Source organism: Anas acuta, unplaced genomic scaffold (genome assembly GCF_963932015.1).
Source record: "Anas acuta unplaced genomic scaffold, bAnaAcu1.1 SCAFFOLD_229, whole genome shotgun sequence".
NCBI lineage: Eukaryota > Metazoa > Chordata > Aves > Anseriformes > Anatidae > Anas > Anas acuta.
Genome location: NW_027076067.1, coordinates 9,210 through 24,842, shown reverse-complemented (window position 1 = coordinate 24,842; position 15,633 = coordinate 9,210). Strand labels below are relative to the sequence as shown.

The window sequence follows — 15,633 nt, the reverse complement described above, 5'->3', positions numbered from 1 at the left end:
CAACCCCTGGCATTTTACCTGCAGCCTCTCCAACAACTCTGATGTTCCCTGCATCGACTTCAACCACTGCGGTGGGACCTGAGGCCCCTCAAAGCCTTGTCACTCGCCCTGCAGCCCCTCCAGCCCCTGGCATGTTCCCTGCAGCCCCTCCAAGCCTGGCACAGGCCCTAAGAGCTGGCTCCGGGGACTACCCCGGTGCTGTCTCAGGCGCCAATACACACAAGGGGAAGGAATGCATGCAGAAGTCATCTCGTTTTGGAAGAGCAGAAAGTCCTCCCAAGAAGGGGAAGGAGCAAGAGGAAGGCAAGGCAGCCTACCCCAAGGTAGGGCCATCCCAGGGAACAGGAGGCTGTTGGAAAGGAGAGCAGAGAGAAAAGCAGCAGCAAGCAGGTGATCCCCATCCCTGGGCGAGCTGCGAGCCATGGGACAAGATTGCAGCTGTCCTCTAGGCGAGCACATTGTCAGCTGGCTGCTGCGCTGCTGGGATAGCAGCTGCGGGAGCCTGGCAGCAGAGGGCAGGGAAGCCAAGCAGCTGGGATCCTTCTCTGGGGAAGGGGGCACTGAGAAAGCGCTTGCAAACGGGGCACAAGCCCTCAGCCTCTGGAGGCGGCGCCTGGCAGGCGTGAAGGAAAGGGATCCCTTCAAGGAAGATGCTGTGGGCTTGCTGAGGCTCGAAGAACAGACGCTGCTGGCTGCTACCAGCGTGCTGCAGCAGCGGCAAGAGAGAGCAAACAGCGGTGGTTTTCCTCAGCTGGGCAGCTGAGCTCCAGCACAAGCGCTCTCTCCCTGCCCCTCCTCCAACGCCAAGGGGAGAAAAGAGGCTGGAAAGGGCTCAAGGGCTGCCAGAAGGACAGGGAGATCACTCCACAAGGAGCGTCACGGGCAAAGCAGGCTCAGCACAGCCTGTTCCAGTCCAGCCCGGGGCCTGCTCCTGCGGGGGCTCTCCACAGGCCGCGGTCTCCTCCAGGCCACAGCCACCTGCTCCACCGGGGGCTCCTCCAGCCACAGGGGGGCTGCAGCGTGGGGATCTGCTCCACGGGGGACCCATGGCTGCAGGGGGACAGCCTGCTCCACCAGGGGCCTCTCCCTGCACAGGCCGCAAGGGAACTGCTGCTGTGAGCCTGGAGCACCTCCTGCCTCCTGCTGCACTCACCTTGGGGGCTGTACAGAGCTTTCCCACTCCTCCCTGAGCCAGACGCTGCTGGGCAGCAACTTTTGTTCCCTTTCTTAGATGCAAGATCCCTTCTTAAATTCAGTCCAGCCAAGAAGGAAAAGTAAATGTGGACAGCTGTACCTTGGCAAAGAAGATAGTAGGGGACAAGGAGGTTTAGCAGTCAAGATGGAAGGTGATGCCATGAGGCTTACAGGCTAGTAATGTTCTAGTGAAACCCAGCCTTCCTAAAGAAACCTGCCTGACTACTTCACGTGAATAACAGACTCTGTTCAGCTATTTCCTAACATAGAAAGGGTGCTGACTGCTTCTTCATAGTAACATGGTAGTGATACTGCTGAAATAGTTGTGGTTCAGACGTAGATCTGATTTCTCCTAAGCACGCTGAATTCACAGCTGTTGATCCTCCAGAGGAGGCTTTGCAATTGAACACCTGGAGAATAGGTAAATTTCCCGCTGTTGTTCTCCTCTCCTCTTGTTTTGTTTTGTTTTTTTTTTTTTTCCTAGTAGCATAGGCTTAAGACTCTGAAGAAAGGGGCTGCTTTTTTCATTTCCAACACTGGCTGTTCCTCCTGTAGAGATTATATCAAACAGTCTTGAAGTGCTTGATGACTTACCAGTCTGCAGATTTATTATCAAACCAAAAAAAACCCCGACTTGGTAGACTATTTTTTTCCCACTTTTGAATGACTACTAGGAAGAAGGTTGTTCCGGCATCAAGAAAGTCACGTGGAATGTAATAAAATTTACTGAACCAGTAAATAAAAACTATATTTTTCTATTAGTTCCATTGTTTCAACTCTTCTGACGCTTATGGATGGCATAGATAACAGAGGGGAGATCGTGGTAATCGGAGCTACCAACAGACTGGATTCTATAGATCCTGCTTTACGAAGACCAGGACGCTTTGGCAGAGAGTTCTTCTTCAACTTGCCAAATAAAGAGGTGAGAACTTAAATTGAATGTTAGTGCTACCATGGCAAAGTCCAACTTTATAGGAAAAAAAAATAATTGACAACTTGAACAAAAGAGTGATATGTGGAGACACTGCAAAGTTGTACCTGTTTGCTTAATTATTTAGTCCACTTGGGCGTTTTCATCATGAAGTTGTGATTTTGGTCTCAATCCTTCACTTCTGAATGAATAGGGGACGTGTTTGCATTTGATTGTGCCCCGAATCAGTGGTAGTAGTTTGAGTCATAATTATTTTCTTCTTTATAGTAATTGTAGCAATTTGAAGCATTGTGCCAGAAGTGCTTTCTGTGCATTTACTGCCTGAAAAGCAAATGTGATGAAGTAATGAGACTGTCACAATGAAAGCTTGCTAAGTTTTAGAGAAGTTTTTTGGACAACAAAGAAATGTTTCTGGATAAATTTTTCATTACAGTATTTTCCTGAGGGTCATTAGGTCTCGTAGTTTGGAAACTTGTTATTGAAGCTATAAATGCCTTTTCTTTCATTGTAGGTTCCTAGAAAAAGTTCAGTATAACAAATAAGAAATATTCAATTTCCTGGTTGAAAATGCAGAGTGTATATTAAATAACTGTAAAATACTTGAAAGTTGAGCAAGTAAGAAAAGTGTATTAATAGATGAGGGGTTTTCAGGGAGGACTGCTTGTTTGTTTGTTTGTTTTCTTTTTGGTTTGTTTGTTTCTTGTTGGTATTTTTAAGGAAAACTTGGGACAAGCTAAAACGCAATGATTTTGCTTCCAGGCTAGAAAAGAAATTTTCAAGATTCATACTCGTGACTGGACCCCTAAGCCACTGGACATGTTGCTTGATGAACTAGCTGAGAAATGCATTGGTAAGACTGAAACCAAAATGGATTCTTGCTTGTGAGCAAGTTGTAAAGAACCTTAGCTTGTACCAGGCAGTACCCAAGCTCTTGTGCCTTGCTGCACAACTAGTCAACAAGGCAGCTGGCACGCCTTCATAGCAATCAGAGTTAGATGCTTTCATCTATTTACTCTTTGTTGTCGTTCTTTTTGTTGTCTGAAAACGTTAAATGGTTCTGGGGCATCTTCCTCAAGAGTATAGTTTTTGATGAGGAGTCTGCTTGAGCTGCATAAGCGCAGGGTATCAGGCAATGCGCAACATGAAACTTCCCTGCAGAGCGGTAGCACTTTGAATTCCCTGTTAACCTGTTTGGTTTTGGCATTACAAATTCTTTAAATGTTGCATGTTGTAAACCTGGGCCTTGACTGATGTAACGTTTGATTTTTGTTTGTTAGGATACTGTGGTGCAGATATCAAATCTTTATGTACTGAAGCTGCGCTGTGCTCTCTACGTCGATGCTATCCTCAGATTTATGCAAGTAGGGAGAAGTTGCTACTAGACGTTAATTCTATTAAAATAAAAGCAAAGGACTTTTTCATGGCTCTGAAGAAGGTTGTTCTGGCATCAAACAGGATCGTGGCTTCACCCGGACAAGCACTATCACCCATTTTCAAGCCACTTTTTAAAAGATCAGGAGCGAATATTTTACAAGTTGTGCAGAAGATCTTCCCGCATGCACAGCTTGCACTAAAGGAGGACCGACAGCAAGGTATAACCACAGCATCCACTTCTTTATAATTCTGCTAAAGCAAAAACTTGTGGTTTGTGCAATCAACTTAAACCTTTCAGACATAATGATGGTAGAATTTTATTATTTGCATGTGCATGTCTTTCTTTTGGGCATGTCTGGAAGATAACGCATAGGTTTTATTCTGGATTCGAAACTGAAATGCCAAATGGAAGCCCTGAATGACTCAATACACAGTAAAGGACGATGCGTTCTCTACTGAAGCATCCTGCTTCTGACGGCAGCTAAGATAATTAGCATTTGTAGAGGTTGACTTGAGGTTTGAAGTATAAGGCACCTATTTTTCTTTAAAAAATCAAAACTCAGATATTTGGAGGGGAAGCATTTCTAGGTCAATGTTTCTAATTCCTTTCTGAAGAATGTCGGGACCAGGATACAAGTATAACTGGTCTAAGCTAAATACTGTTTTAGCTATCATCATTTTTAACCAGTCTCCTAATTTAAATGTTTGTAGATCGTACTATACATGTGCACGTGAGATCAATTAGCGCTGATATTTACTAGATGAATGGAATTCTGTGGCCATCACATCCTTAATCCCCGTGCTTTCATTGTGGGAACCTCCTCCAGAAAGAAATGGTCTTGTTTTTTTTTTTTTTTTTTTTTGTTTGTTTGTTTGTTTGTTTGTTTGTGTTTTTTTTTTAGCTATTTAGCAACTGCGGAAATTGTTTGTAATCTCCTTTATTCTAAGGGGGAGAAAAAAATCACCAAGAGTAGCGTACCTTATACGTACACATCAGTGGGACTTAGTACAGCTTTGTAGGGCCTTGTGCCATCTCCTTAGATCTGTGGTGGGATGAACTCTAGGAAATAGCTTTCAGTGTGTGCTCTCAAATGAAGAAAGGGTTTTGGCACTGATTTAGAAGCTGTATTCATGTAAGAGAACGAGACAAAGGCTATTCAGGAAAGTTAACAAACCTCTTTTGTCTTTCAGACCATTTAAATCCTATTTTACAAGATGATACGTTCGACAGTGATGACGATGCATCCTTGGTTTCTGGAGATGAATTAAAAGATGGAATGCCTGACAGACCAGAGAAAAAACGCCTCTGTTTCAGCAGGTAAAGAAAGATAGATCCCTGTTATGTTTAAATTCTCAGGACTGCTGAGTCTTTGTAAACAGTTCCAGCTGTTAAAAGTGTGAGGGGTGGTAGACGAAGGGGTAACATCAAGTTTGTGTGTTGAAGGGGTGCTTGGTATTCACAAGGAGAAAGGGTGAAGGGACTAAAGTGGTAATGAAGTTGCTCTGAATGACCAAATTGAAAAGCCCAGGCTTGTCTTCCTAAGCCAAAGTGATCCGTAGACTACCAGAACACGTTGACTTAATCCATGGCATTCTTTGAAAGACTCAAGACCACATAAATGTCCTGTCTGTCCTTTTAGCTAAAAATACCCCAACTTTATGGGTTTGTGTTGCCACCTTTTGCCCTTCTGTTTTCCAGGATTCTTAAACCAATGGTGAATTATGTAGCAGAAAGAAAACTGAGAAATGGCTTGTTAAAACACCTTGAGAAAAATCTGAATGGTGTCTTTATTTGTTAAGCCACCAAGTTGTGTTAATCTTGTGGTATTTTAGTATGGAAGTCATGCAAGCCCACTGTTGGAAAGTTAGATCATGTTGTCACAGCTGGATCAGTTATTTTTCTCAGTTTCTATTGCTGTGCTGTCCAGAAGATTTTCTGTCCTCTAGAGCAAGGCTAAGTCTCTAGCATCTTTCATTTAAGCCAGCAAAGGTACAGCCTGATTGAAGTGGGGAAACAAATGCTCCTCACAAATTTATTTCCTAGTAGTAAAGCAAGATTGCAGGGATATTAATTTGCAGTCTTGGTTCAGTACAGAATAGGCAACACAAGGGAAGAAGATGAAACAATTGGAATGACTGAATAACTTAACTGGAAATCATACATGTATTTAATGTACCGCTACCATTTGGATTTTTTGGGGATGGAAAAGTAAGTCTATAGGAAAATTACTTGGAACATCTGTGTGTGTCTATTCAGCACCTCATTTATAAACTTGTTTTCTTAACTCTTGTTCTAGGAGTGCTTTCTGTGAACCAACATCACGCCGGCCCCGTCTGCTAATAGTAGGAAAAGAAGGGTACGGCCAGGTTTCTTACGTGGCACCCGTGGTGTTGCACGCTTTGGAGAAGTTTCCCGTTCACACCCTGGACCTTTCTGTTCTGCTTACAAACGTTGCACCGCCAGAAGAGATCTGCAGACAGGTACCTTTTTTCTTTTTATTCTCATCGGATTCACTGACTGTATGTAAAGGATCAATCGAGTTGCAAGTAAGGTGAGCAAAATTCATTGGTAATGGAGGTGGCGTTGTTTTAATGTGCCGGGATGTTTGCTTCTGTCTGAAAATCCCCTTTTCTTTTAGACAAAACCACAAACAATCTGGATGTTGTACATGTCCACATTTTCCATACCCAATTTTACAGTGATGATGTTGCTAGCAGCTCAGGAAGCTGGGCGGTGTTGCTAATAAACATCTCTTTGTGGAAAGAAATGCTGCTCATCTCCCTGGGATCCAGAAAGTAGTTCTCATTGCCTCCGAAGACTGTGTGCTCCCAGTAGATGGCTCTGTATCAGACTGCATGTCGGCTACTTTTTGTAGCCTTCTTCTAAATTGTATTAGTAAGGCAACCAAGGTTTGGGGCTTCTGTTTATTTTGTTTTCACACGGACATACACAACTTGTGCCGTTGCAGTATGTGCAATAAAAGCATTAACATTCACTAAACACTTCATTTGCACGCTGATGTGGTTTTAACTAGAAAAAATAAACAGATCTGGTGTTTTTACTTTTAGGCAGGAAATCCATTTTATTGTTTGGCATCACTACCTTTAAATATTTTTACCTTTAGTGGGAACATTTGAGAGCCATACAAGTAAGGACAGACATGTTACACGACTGAATACTGATGTGTCCCATAAGAGGGACATTTCCTTTCTTTGTTATGCGATGATTGTGGCTGTGGCCATATAGCTACGGTGTCTAGCCACTGCCTGAATATATCCTTCCCATCTTCTGACTAGAGTTCTTCGAATGCTGGTAATCTGAAAGGGTGCACAGAGAAATTCCTTATGTGAAAGGATGCTTGCCACTCTGTTCACATAGTTTCCTTTCATGGGGCAGTCAGGTGGCTATGTAGCTATGTATTAACAGGTTATTCTACGTGTTTTAGTTTTCTTACCCAAGCTTTCCTTTTCACTAGCTGATCCGAAATGCTCAGAAGACAGCACCAAGCATAATTTATGTCCCAGATATCCATTTATGGTGGGACAACGTTGGACCTGCCTTGAAACTTACTTTTCTAACTCTAACTCTTCCAGCATTTTCGCCAGTTTTGCTGCTTGCTACGTCTGATGTACGTCACTCAGATCTCCCAGAAGAGGTATTTGTCAATACTTTTCTTACTATTTCTTCAGTGTCTTGTAATTTATGAATGCTTTCAGCATCAAAATGCTGCGCTTTCTTAAATGCCTACTGTTATTACTCAGGCACCCTAACAAATCACTTAAAATTTGCTTAGAGAAAAAGAATACTGTGAAAGCATCTGCTTAAGGTTTTTTCTGAGTCAAGCAAGTGACTTTCACCCCCTTCTCATGCATGCAAATAATAAATTAATACAATAATTCTGGTGGCTACAAAGTGGTTCAGTCAAGAATATGCAGTGCTTGAAATGATAAGAAGATGTTTTTACTGAAGAGATTTCTTCTGACAGTCTGCCATTCCATGCTATGTTGGGTAAACTGCTAATAATGCAATTTAGTAGAGAATTGAAACACTTTGATTAAAAAAAAAAAAAAAATCAGTTTCTTTCTTCATATAGGCCAAAGCTTTCCAAGCTGGAAAGCTGAGTTCCAATTTCTGCTCAAGTAACTTTGGAATGGAATTCTAGTTGTATTCCTAAATAAACTGTAGTAAAAGTACATGCAGAACTTCATTGACTTCTGAGAGTTTACATTAAGGGAAGGTGCCCAAAACAGGAACACGCTGTTCTCATTCCGATTATTTTGTCTCAGTTACTGGGGGAAGAGAACAGGTCTTACCTAGATGTGTTTATTATCAACTGCTTTGAAAGTGCTTGAGTTCCCACAGAAGTTTTTGTACAGGTTCTAAATTGCTTCTAAAATAAGTAGTGAAATTCCTTACCTACCTTTTAATACTAGAAATTGAAAATGGAGGAAGATGTAGAGGTACTAGCTACTTCAGACACCTTTTGGTAGAGAAATAAAAACTCAGCAAAAAGCCCTCACTTGTCTGCTGAAGCCTTTCTCTTCCCTCTATAGCCATAAAGGTTCTAAGTAAAGGATGCAGCAAGGCAAGTAAATACAAAGGAAGCGATGTTGGATGTGGTGAAAGCCATTACTTTATCAGTGTAGCGTACAATCCCTTCACCAAGATTTAATTCTACAGGTGATTCTTAAAGGTGATATTTGAATTTGCCGTGCCAGCCTGTGAAAATGTAGCCATTTAAGGCCAGGAAGATAACTTTTTTTCAGTTTGTGTTCTTCAGGTTATTATTCATTTTAAAAGGTACTCATCTTTTTAGAATAGAAGATGAGTTTTTGTGGCCTTAAATCTGAAATGTCTTTCCTCCTTCTGCTTTAGATCCAAAAATTATTTAATAAGGAATTTGGAGAACTGTGCAATATTGAGTTGCCTGGTAGGGCAGAGAGAGCAGCTTTTTTTGAGGACCTAATTCTAAATCAAGTGGCTAAGCCTCCTGTAAAGAAAACAGGTGAGGAGGATATAAGAAGTACATCTAAAACTTTCCTATCGAAGTTACTAGCTCTTTGGGATTTGCTTTGGTGGTCATTTTCTGTCAGTAATTTTGTCATACGCTTGTATTTGAGTACTGTAAATTGGCTAATTTTTCCTGATTAATTGAAGTTGATCGGACATTGGAAGTCCTGCCTGTAGCACCACCAGCTGAGCCTCAGAAGCCGCAAGAGGAAGAAGTAGGGATGCTGGAGGAGGAAGAGGAGGATACCTTGCGTGAACTTAGAATTTTCTTGAGGGACGTTACTCACAGACCTGCCACTGACAGACGTTTCAGGGAATTTGCAAAGCCCGTTGACCCACAGAAGGTAAACTAGTGCTGATCTGTGTGTGTCTGTAACTTCTCAGCGTTCGTATTTCTCAGCGTTTTGGGGAAGGTTCAACTTCGTTTTTAGGGCTGCACTATTAGGATTTTGCAAGAAGCAGAGGCAGTGCTTTTACTTCTGCTGACTCTCAGATGTCTCTTATCGGATTATTCGCTGAAAGCCCTGGTTTCATTCTAAAAAGCCAGTCCAAATGCCAACACAGTCTGCTCGTGAAAAGGCTTTGATATGTAGGCATGTCACAGCACTGAAAAGCACAGAGATCTTTCCTTATAATTACAAACAGTACTTACAGGACTACTTTAATGAAGCCCTTTATTGGACTGTCAGTTCCTGTGGGAACAGGAATAGGAGCAGCAGTTTGTAAAAATAAGTTTTGAGATCCTGTTCTCTGTTTCATCTGGAACTCCTCAAGAGGAATCAACCATAAGTGCAGTGTGTTTTCTTTTTCCTCCAATAGGCTGCTTAGATCCCTTTTTCTCCTTAATTGATTAGATAAGCCTAAACTAGGGGCGTATATTTCAAAGACAGGTGTAACTTGACTATACCTGCGGATCAGCAAAGGCCTCTTCATGTGGGCATCCACTGGCTTTTCTTCCCCTTTTCTCCTAGGTTCTTGAGCTGTGAAAAATCTAGACAGATACGTATGTCTTCATCTGAACTAGTCATTAGGCTCCTCTTATGGTCTGAGGGAAGAAATCAGCACCTCTGGGCCCAGTTATCTCATTCTAAAGCAGATGCCTGCAATAGGTACTTCACAGGTGCAATTTATGCACCTTTTCCTCAATGTTGACAGCAAAAAGAATGTCGGATGGCTTACTCAGCTTTCACTGTTGTGATTTTCTGAAGCAAAGTGAAATGAATTTCCCACCCTCAGTGTTTCTTCTGTACCATGCACGTGCTTCTGACCTCCCTACTTCTTGTTGTCCTCTCCTAGCAGCTCTAATGCCAGTTGAAAGAGCCCTTCCATTTTTGAGAAGCAAACTGGTTAATTTCAGCATCTTCTGATGCATCGCAAATGTTCAGGGTTTTTAGGAAGTCGTTTATTTAAAGTTTTCAGAGTAATTTTGGTAGACAGTGTGCAAGGTTAAGAAAACCTCTGAATGCTTGTATTTGATCTGCAGGTACCTGACTATGCCACAAGGATTAAAGAGCCGATGGATCTTTCAACAGTTCTGACTCAAATTGACTCGTGCCAGTACCCCGCTGCAGGAGACTATCTGAAGGACATCGATCTAATCTGTAACAATGCCTTAGAGTACTACCCAGATCAAAGATCTACAAGTGAGGATGTGCTTTTTAGCCCTAGTTTAAAAAATCTGTCAAACGTATAGATGGATAAATGCTGTGTGCGGACAATAGACTTTGGATGGATTCGATGATTTTGGACATCCACAGAGAACATCTCTTACCACATTGTAAATATTTTATCATTTTGCTACTTGGGCATGGAATTGTGATATAAATGTTCCCAAGGAACTAGTGCTTTTGTTTTAATTAACTTCTATGTTGATATGCTGAAAATATTCACTGAGATAACCTTTCGGAACCAACCTATGAAGAAAGCAATTTTTTTCTGTGATCAAAACAGTTTAATTGGTTGGTAGACAACATTCAGTTAAAGTCTGTAAAATTTCAGATTGTCACAGAGCCTATGTTTTGCAAGACACTGCATATTCAATGGTGAGGAACAAAATGGATACAGAGTTTGGACGACTTTGTGAACAAATTAAAGAATCTCGTGAGAAAAGAGGTACGTGCTTTAACGCTAAGGATTTTAAGACTTGTCTCTGCATTTGTAACTGAAAATGCACAACGAAGATCTTTGGTATCTATTCTTTATTGCAAGGTCGCACCTCTCCAGCATGTGCTCCATGTGACAACTCCAAGTCACCACAGCAGAACCCTGCTACTGAAGACGACAAACCAGATGAAGAGAGTAACGAAAATGAGGCGATGACAGCGGCACCTGTAGATGCCAGTACACCCATTTCTAATGGTAAGTTGCATTTTATTCAGCTGCTCTTGTCATTCATACCTTCTCTGTTCTTGAGGCGCAACAGGTGTCTCTGATGCCTGGCTCTTTATGCCAGAGGTATTTTGTTTTCAAATTTACTTCAAAATGTGAGAGAGAAATCCAGAGGTCATCCATTCAATATAGTTATGAATTAAAGTTCAAAGAAAGTTGGTTTACAATATAAAAAAAAAACAAAAAACAAAAAACAAAAAACAAAATAAAACAAAACAAACAAACAAAAACTTTGACGGCCCAATTGCTATTTAGTCGCCCCTAAATTGCTAATTCTTGAGGTAAAAAATGTTGTGGATGGCAGTTTCTGAATACTTAACTAGTTTTTAATTATGCAAAATGGTATTTTTACCCCCACTCCACCCCTCCCTTCCCCAAATGCTAAAATCTTAGCTACCTCATACTGTGATTTCCAGTTGAAGGAGGGAAGTCTAACTAGTGAGAGTGGGAATTTTGCCATGGACTCCACCCATATCCTTTTGCAATACTATATGAATACTACGAATGTTGGGCAAAACCACAAAGTTTGTTTTTTCACAAAAGGTTTACCGAATCAGGAAGCATACGAGGTATAAGTCTTCACGTTTTTTCTCCTTTGAATATTCCCTTAAAATTGTCTCATTAATTAATCTCTTCCAAACATGTATTCAGCTTTTGAAGTCTTCAGCTTGATACCAGACTCGAAGGAGAGCTTATTTCCAGAGGCTTTTATGGTGTTCATCTGTATTAGTTCATGCAGTAAGACAGTGACTTTATCAAATAACCTCACGTTGTATTAATACTGCCAATCCAAAGTAAGAATCCTCAGCATGTAAAATCCTGAAAGTGACTGTTTAGTGAATGAAATTCCATAGCAGTGTGTGTGGTTTGTTTGCTTGTTTTTAATCTTAATAGCAAACTGACCCCATTAACTTTCAACTCTTTTCTCAGCATATGTAGGCAGTGGTAGCTCAGTTCCTTTGTTTTCCTTGTCAGTCAAGTAAGATGAAGATAATGGATTTTGAAGAAAGAATTCTTTTGGTTATGTTTTGGATTACTTTTTTATGCTGTCTCTTTGTAGGTGCGTCAGAAAGAAAGTGCAGAAGGAACAACTGTGCGCATGCTGCAGCAAAGCGAAGAAGGAGTTCTCAATTCGATACAGAGAACAGAGTACCAACAGATGACCAAAACGATAGTGATGAAGAAGAGTTTGTGGACAAACATGTTTCTGACATATGTCAAGTAAAACTTAACACTGAAAAGGAAAGTGCTAAGCTTTGTGAATATTCCCCACCAAGATGGGGAACTATAACTAATGAAAATCCAAGTTCAAATGGTAAGGGAGAAGTCCAACGGATCCTTTAGCACCTTATTCTTGCTGAGGAGGATTGCACTATTTATTAGCTTTAGCCTTCAATTTCACTCTATTTTTTCTGTTACAGCTCTCAAAAGTCATCACACAGTTTATTCCGTAATGATGTTGCTCCTCTAATTGTGCAAGCCAAGCCCGCATGTTTCTGTAGGTGCTGTTTTTTTGATTCTGAAGTCTGTTTTTTTCTAATGGTACCTAACTGAAAGCCAGCAGTCACTGACATTCTTTTATTGTACGAGGTGCTTTCCAATAACGAGCAGCTTAGGTGAAAAAGCTGCACTTCAAGATGCGTGGATCCAGAGTAACATGTGGAATAGGAGACTTAAGCCCTAATGTTGTACTCTAAGATGTGTTCCCTAACCTGAATTGGCAACATGACTATTTTTTTCCACTATTAAGCTTTTCATTAGTGCTTTTGGTTTGTTTGTGGGTATTTTTGTTTGCTTTTTTTGTCTTAGTTTCTAATTTTTGTGGAGCAGTGACTTTAGCTGGAAAGAAGGGAGAAGCCAAGTATTTCTCAGTGAAGACGATAACAATTCTGTCTCTGTATTTGTAGAAAGAGACTGTTTGGCAGGTACAGGATACTTCACTGAGACTGTATTCTAGATAAACAGAAAACCTGACTGAAGAAATCTGTGTCCTTCCAGATTCCTGGGCATTTCAAGCGGTGACTCCTGAACGTTCTTGGGAAGAAGACCAACAACAGATAAGTGATGAGAACACTGTACAAGTCCCTACGGAGACAGACTACATAGTTATTGTGGATCGCTATGAGCTCAAAGTATGTCTAATTTCAGCTTTTTTTTAATGCTCAAATAGGACATATTCCTGCGTCATGTAAAATTGCAAATTAAGCCCATTGTTAACCAATGCCAATTAAAACAATTAATTGGAAGGACATACAGATAGTGAAATAATTCAGCCTGTAATGCACTGTGACTGTTTAGTTTCCACACCTCATGGAGATTTCTGTAGGCTACCATTTGCTTCTGGTCATCTGTAGTTTAGGAGACAGATTCTTTGCCTAATTTTTAAGACAAAAGGCCTTGCTGAATTTTAAAATACCACACTGACAACCTGCTAGTACTATTATGGATATCATTTTAATGATTCATAATTCTTATGATGGGTTTGAGGGCTTTTATTTGGGGATTTTTTTTCATGCTTTGATGTATTAAGAATCTGAAAAGGATCTTTATTTCTTGCAGTGATGATATTAAACCTGAAGTTAGCAGGTTGACGTAAACTAGCTAGCCATGGAGAAGTGACTACTTTTCTGAAATTCCTTGAAAGTGCAGTATTAGAATTTCTTATATTGTGTGTGTGTGTGTATATATATATATATATACATATATATATATATATATATATATACATGAAGGAGGCAGAGTTTGCTGATAAGATGATAAGCAGCATTATTTCCAGGGGGCAGTAGTATTTCCATTTGGTATGGCTGCTCCCTAAAGCTACATGCTTGCAGGCTCACACAGGTAATGGACAGCTGTGGCAGTGGAAGAAGGTGCTGCCACTAGCTTGTCACTGTTGCTGTGCCAGAGATTATCATCTCTGCATCTTTGGTAATAGAAATGACTGTGTGAGAGAGAGGTGATTGCTACAAGCAGTCGCTTTGCTATTTACCCACCCCTGAATTTAAAGGTAGGATTGAGCAAACTAATCCACCTTTGCTCTGGGCGTTTGAGCAATCTGTTCTGCCAGCAGAGTTGTAGGCATGGCACACGTGGGTAAAGGTAATCACCTAAGGGTGCTTCCTTTTCCAGCTGGCACAGCTGTATCTACAAGATCTGCAGCCTTTTTACAGTGCCCCGCGCTGCTGCAACGCTTCTCTAATGAAATGCAACAGTGGCTTTGCTGTGGCAGCAGCTGTCCTACAAAGAGGATCGTGTCATTCCCTGCTGCTTTGGGAGCAGTCGACTTGCAATTACAACCATTGATGTGATAGATTGGTTAGTAGTAAAAGATTGTCCGAAATTTCAGCCTTTCCTTTCTCTGAAATATGAAAAATTAACTCATTTTCCCTGCTGAAATCTCATGGGATATTTAATCTGTTGTCTGAAGTGTCACATTTTATTTAATAGCGTAAGAAAAAGTAGGCTCTCACTTGTATTGTTACTGTTCAACCTCCGAAAACATATAGAGCGTATTCAAAGGATCTGGTACTATTCTAAAGTTGTTGTTTTGCTCCATTGTTGTCTTCAGAAATTGTTATGCTTTGTCACTGAGATAACGAAGGGATTTGACATTTATCACCTGGAAAAAGTATATGGCGTCATTAATCAGTGTATTTACAACCAGAGAGAAGACTACGACAAAACCGATTTGGTGGAGGTAATTTTTGTTTTGAATTCTAGCACTTTCTGTCACTGTTACGCAGTATTTGTGTGTTCTGGGGTATCGTGGTTGTTTAGCATTGCTCTTCACTGCTTAGCTGTCTGTGCACAGACAACAACAGTACGACTTCTCCCTTTCAGTCTGGAAGACGTTTATCCACCTTGCAAAACAATTGTTATATTTGGCATAACTGTTGGCAGTTTCTGCAGGAAAAAGCTTGAACTTGAAGACAATGGGTCCACCCACACAGCCCTTTCAAAGCAGTTAACCTTAGTCTGTCAGTAGTTTTCCTTGGGAACCATTTTGGGAGCGGGAGGACTACGAAGGGAAGGTGCTTTTCTAAGTCTTTCACTCGCTCTCTCCCTCTACAGCCAGTCATGCACGGTGATAGCAGTTGTTCCATCCTTGGAGAGAAATTTAAGTATATAACAAGAGTTTGAGACTTCTCTCTAGTCACACTCTAATCTCTTTTTAACTAATGCGCTTGAGCATCTGTAATTGGGGAGATTTCTGCCTGTGCCAGTTTTACACTGAGTCAAATTCTCTGGTCTCTTCCTGTAAAAGATGATTTCGGAGTTGTCCGAACTCCTCAGAAATCTGTGTGAGGCGTCCGTGGTCCAAGTCAGGTGTTCCCAGTATACGCTTGGATATTCACTCTTCACATTGAAGATCCTTGAACCCATTTATCTTAGAGTTGCTTGTGCTTGAGAACAGATGAAATTTGTTGTGCCGATCAGTCTGCCTCGAAAAGAGAGTGCCTCTTTTTTTTAGGCACTGGTCATCTCGATCTCTTCTTCCACATCTGATAAAGAGTTAGAACGGACACTCTGTTCTGCCTGTGAGAGGATTATTTAGATTCAGGGAGGCTGCTCCTGAAAAAAAAAATGAGATCTTTTAGCTCGAGAAGGGATTTATTTATGTTATCTCATGGCCTGTGAACTTTTGTAACTTAACATTTAATTTAAGTGTTAAAAGTTAAGTAGCTTTCTTGGTTTTCTATTTCTTCCTTTAGCTTAGGCAAACAAATCTCTCCTA

General features: G+C 41.0%; 1 protein-coding gene and 1 long non-coding RNA gene across 2 annotated transcripts; both read left to right on the top strand.

The window, feature by feature from the left end:
* The first annotated feature begins 421 nt into the window (after positions 1 to 421).
* On the top strand, positions 422 to 10,748 carry LOC137848896 (ATPase family AAA domain-containing protein 2-like). Its single transcript, XM_068668388.1, has 11 exons — positions 422 to 717; positions 1,957 to 2,116; positions 2,885 to 2,975; positions 3,403 to 3,717; positions 4,691 to 4,817; positions 5,797 to 6,051; positions 6,797 to 6,812; positions 8,376 to 8,505; positions 8,658 to 8,854; positions 9,994 to 10,153; positions 10,488 to 10,748. Exons 1-11 carry the CDS (start codon positions 422 to 424, stop codon positions 10,673 to 10,675), a joined length of 1,935 nt encoding a protein of 644 aa, XP_068524489.1. The 3' UTR covers positions 10,676 to 10,748.
* A 1,546-nt stretch (positions 10,749 to 12,294) lies between these two features.
* Positions 12,295 to 15,166, top strand: LOC137848900 (uncharacterized). The gene is made up of 2 exons (XR_011091573.1): positions 12,295 to 13,030; positions 14,467 to 15,166. It is a non-coding gene; the product is annotated as an uncharacterized lncRNA (long non-coding RNA).
* The last annotated feature ends 467 nt before the right edge of the window (positions 15,167 to 15,633 follow it).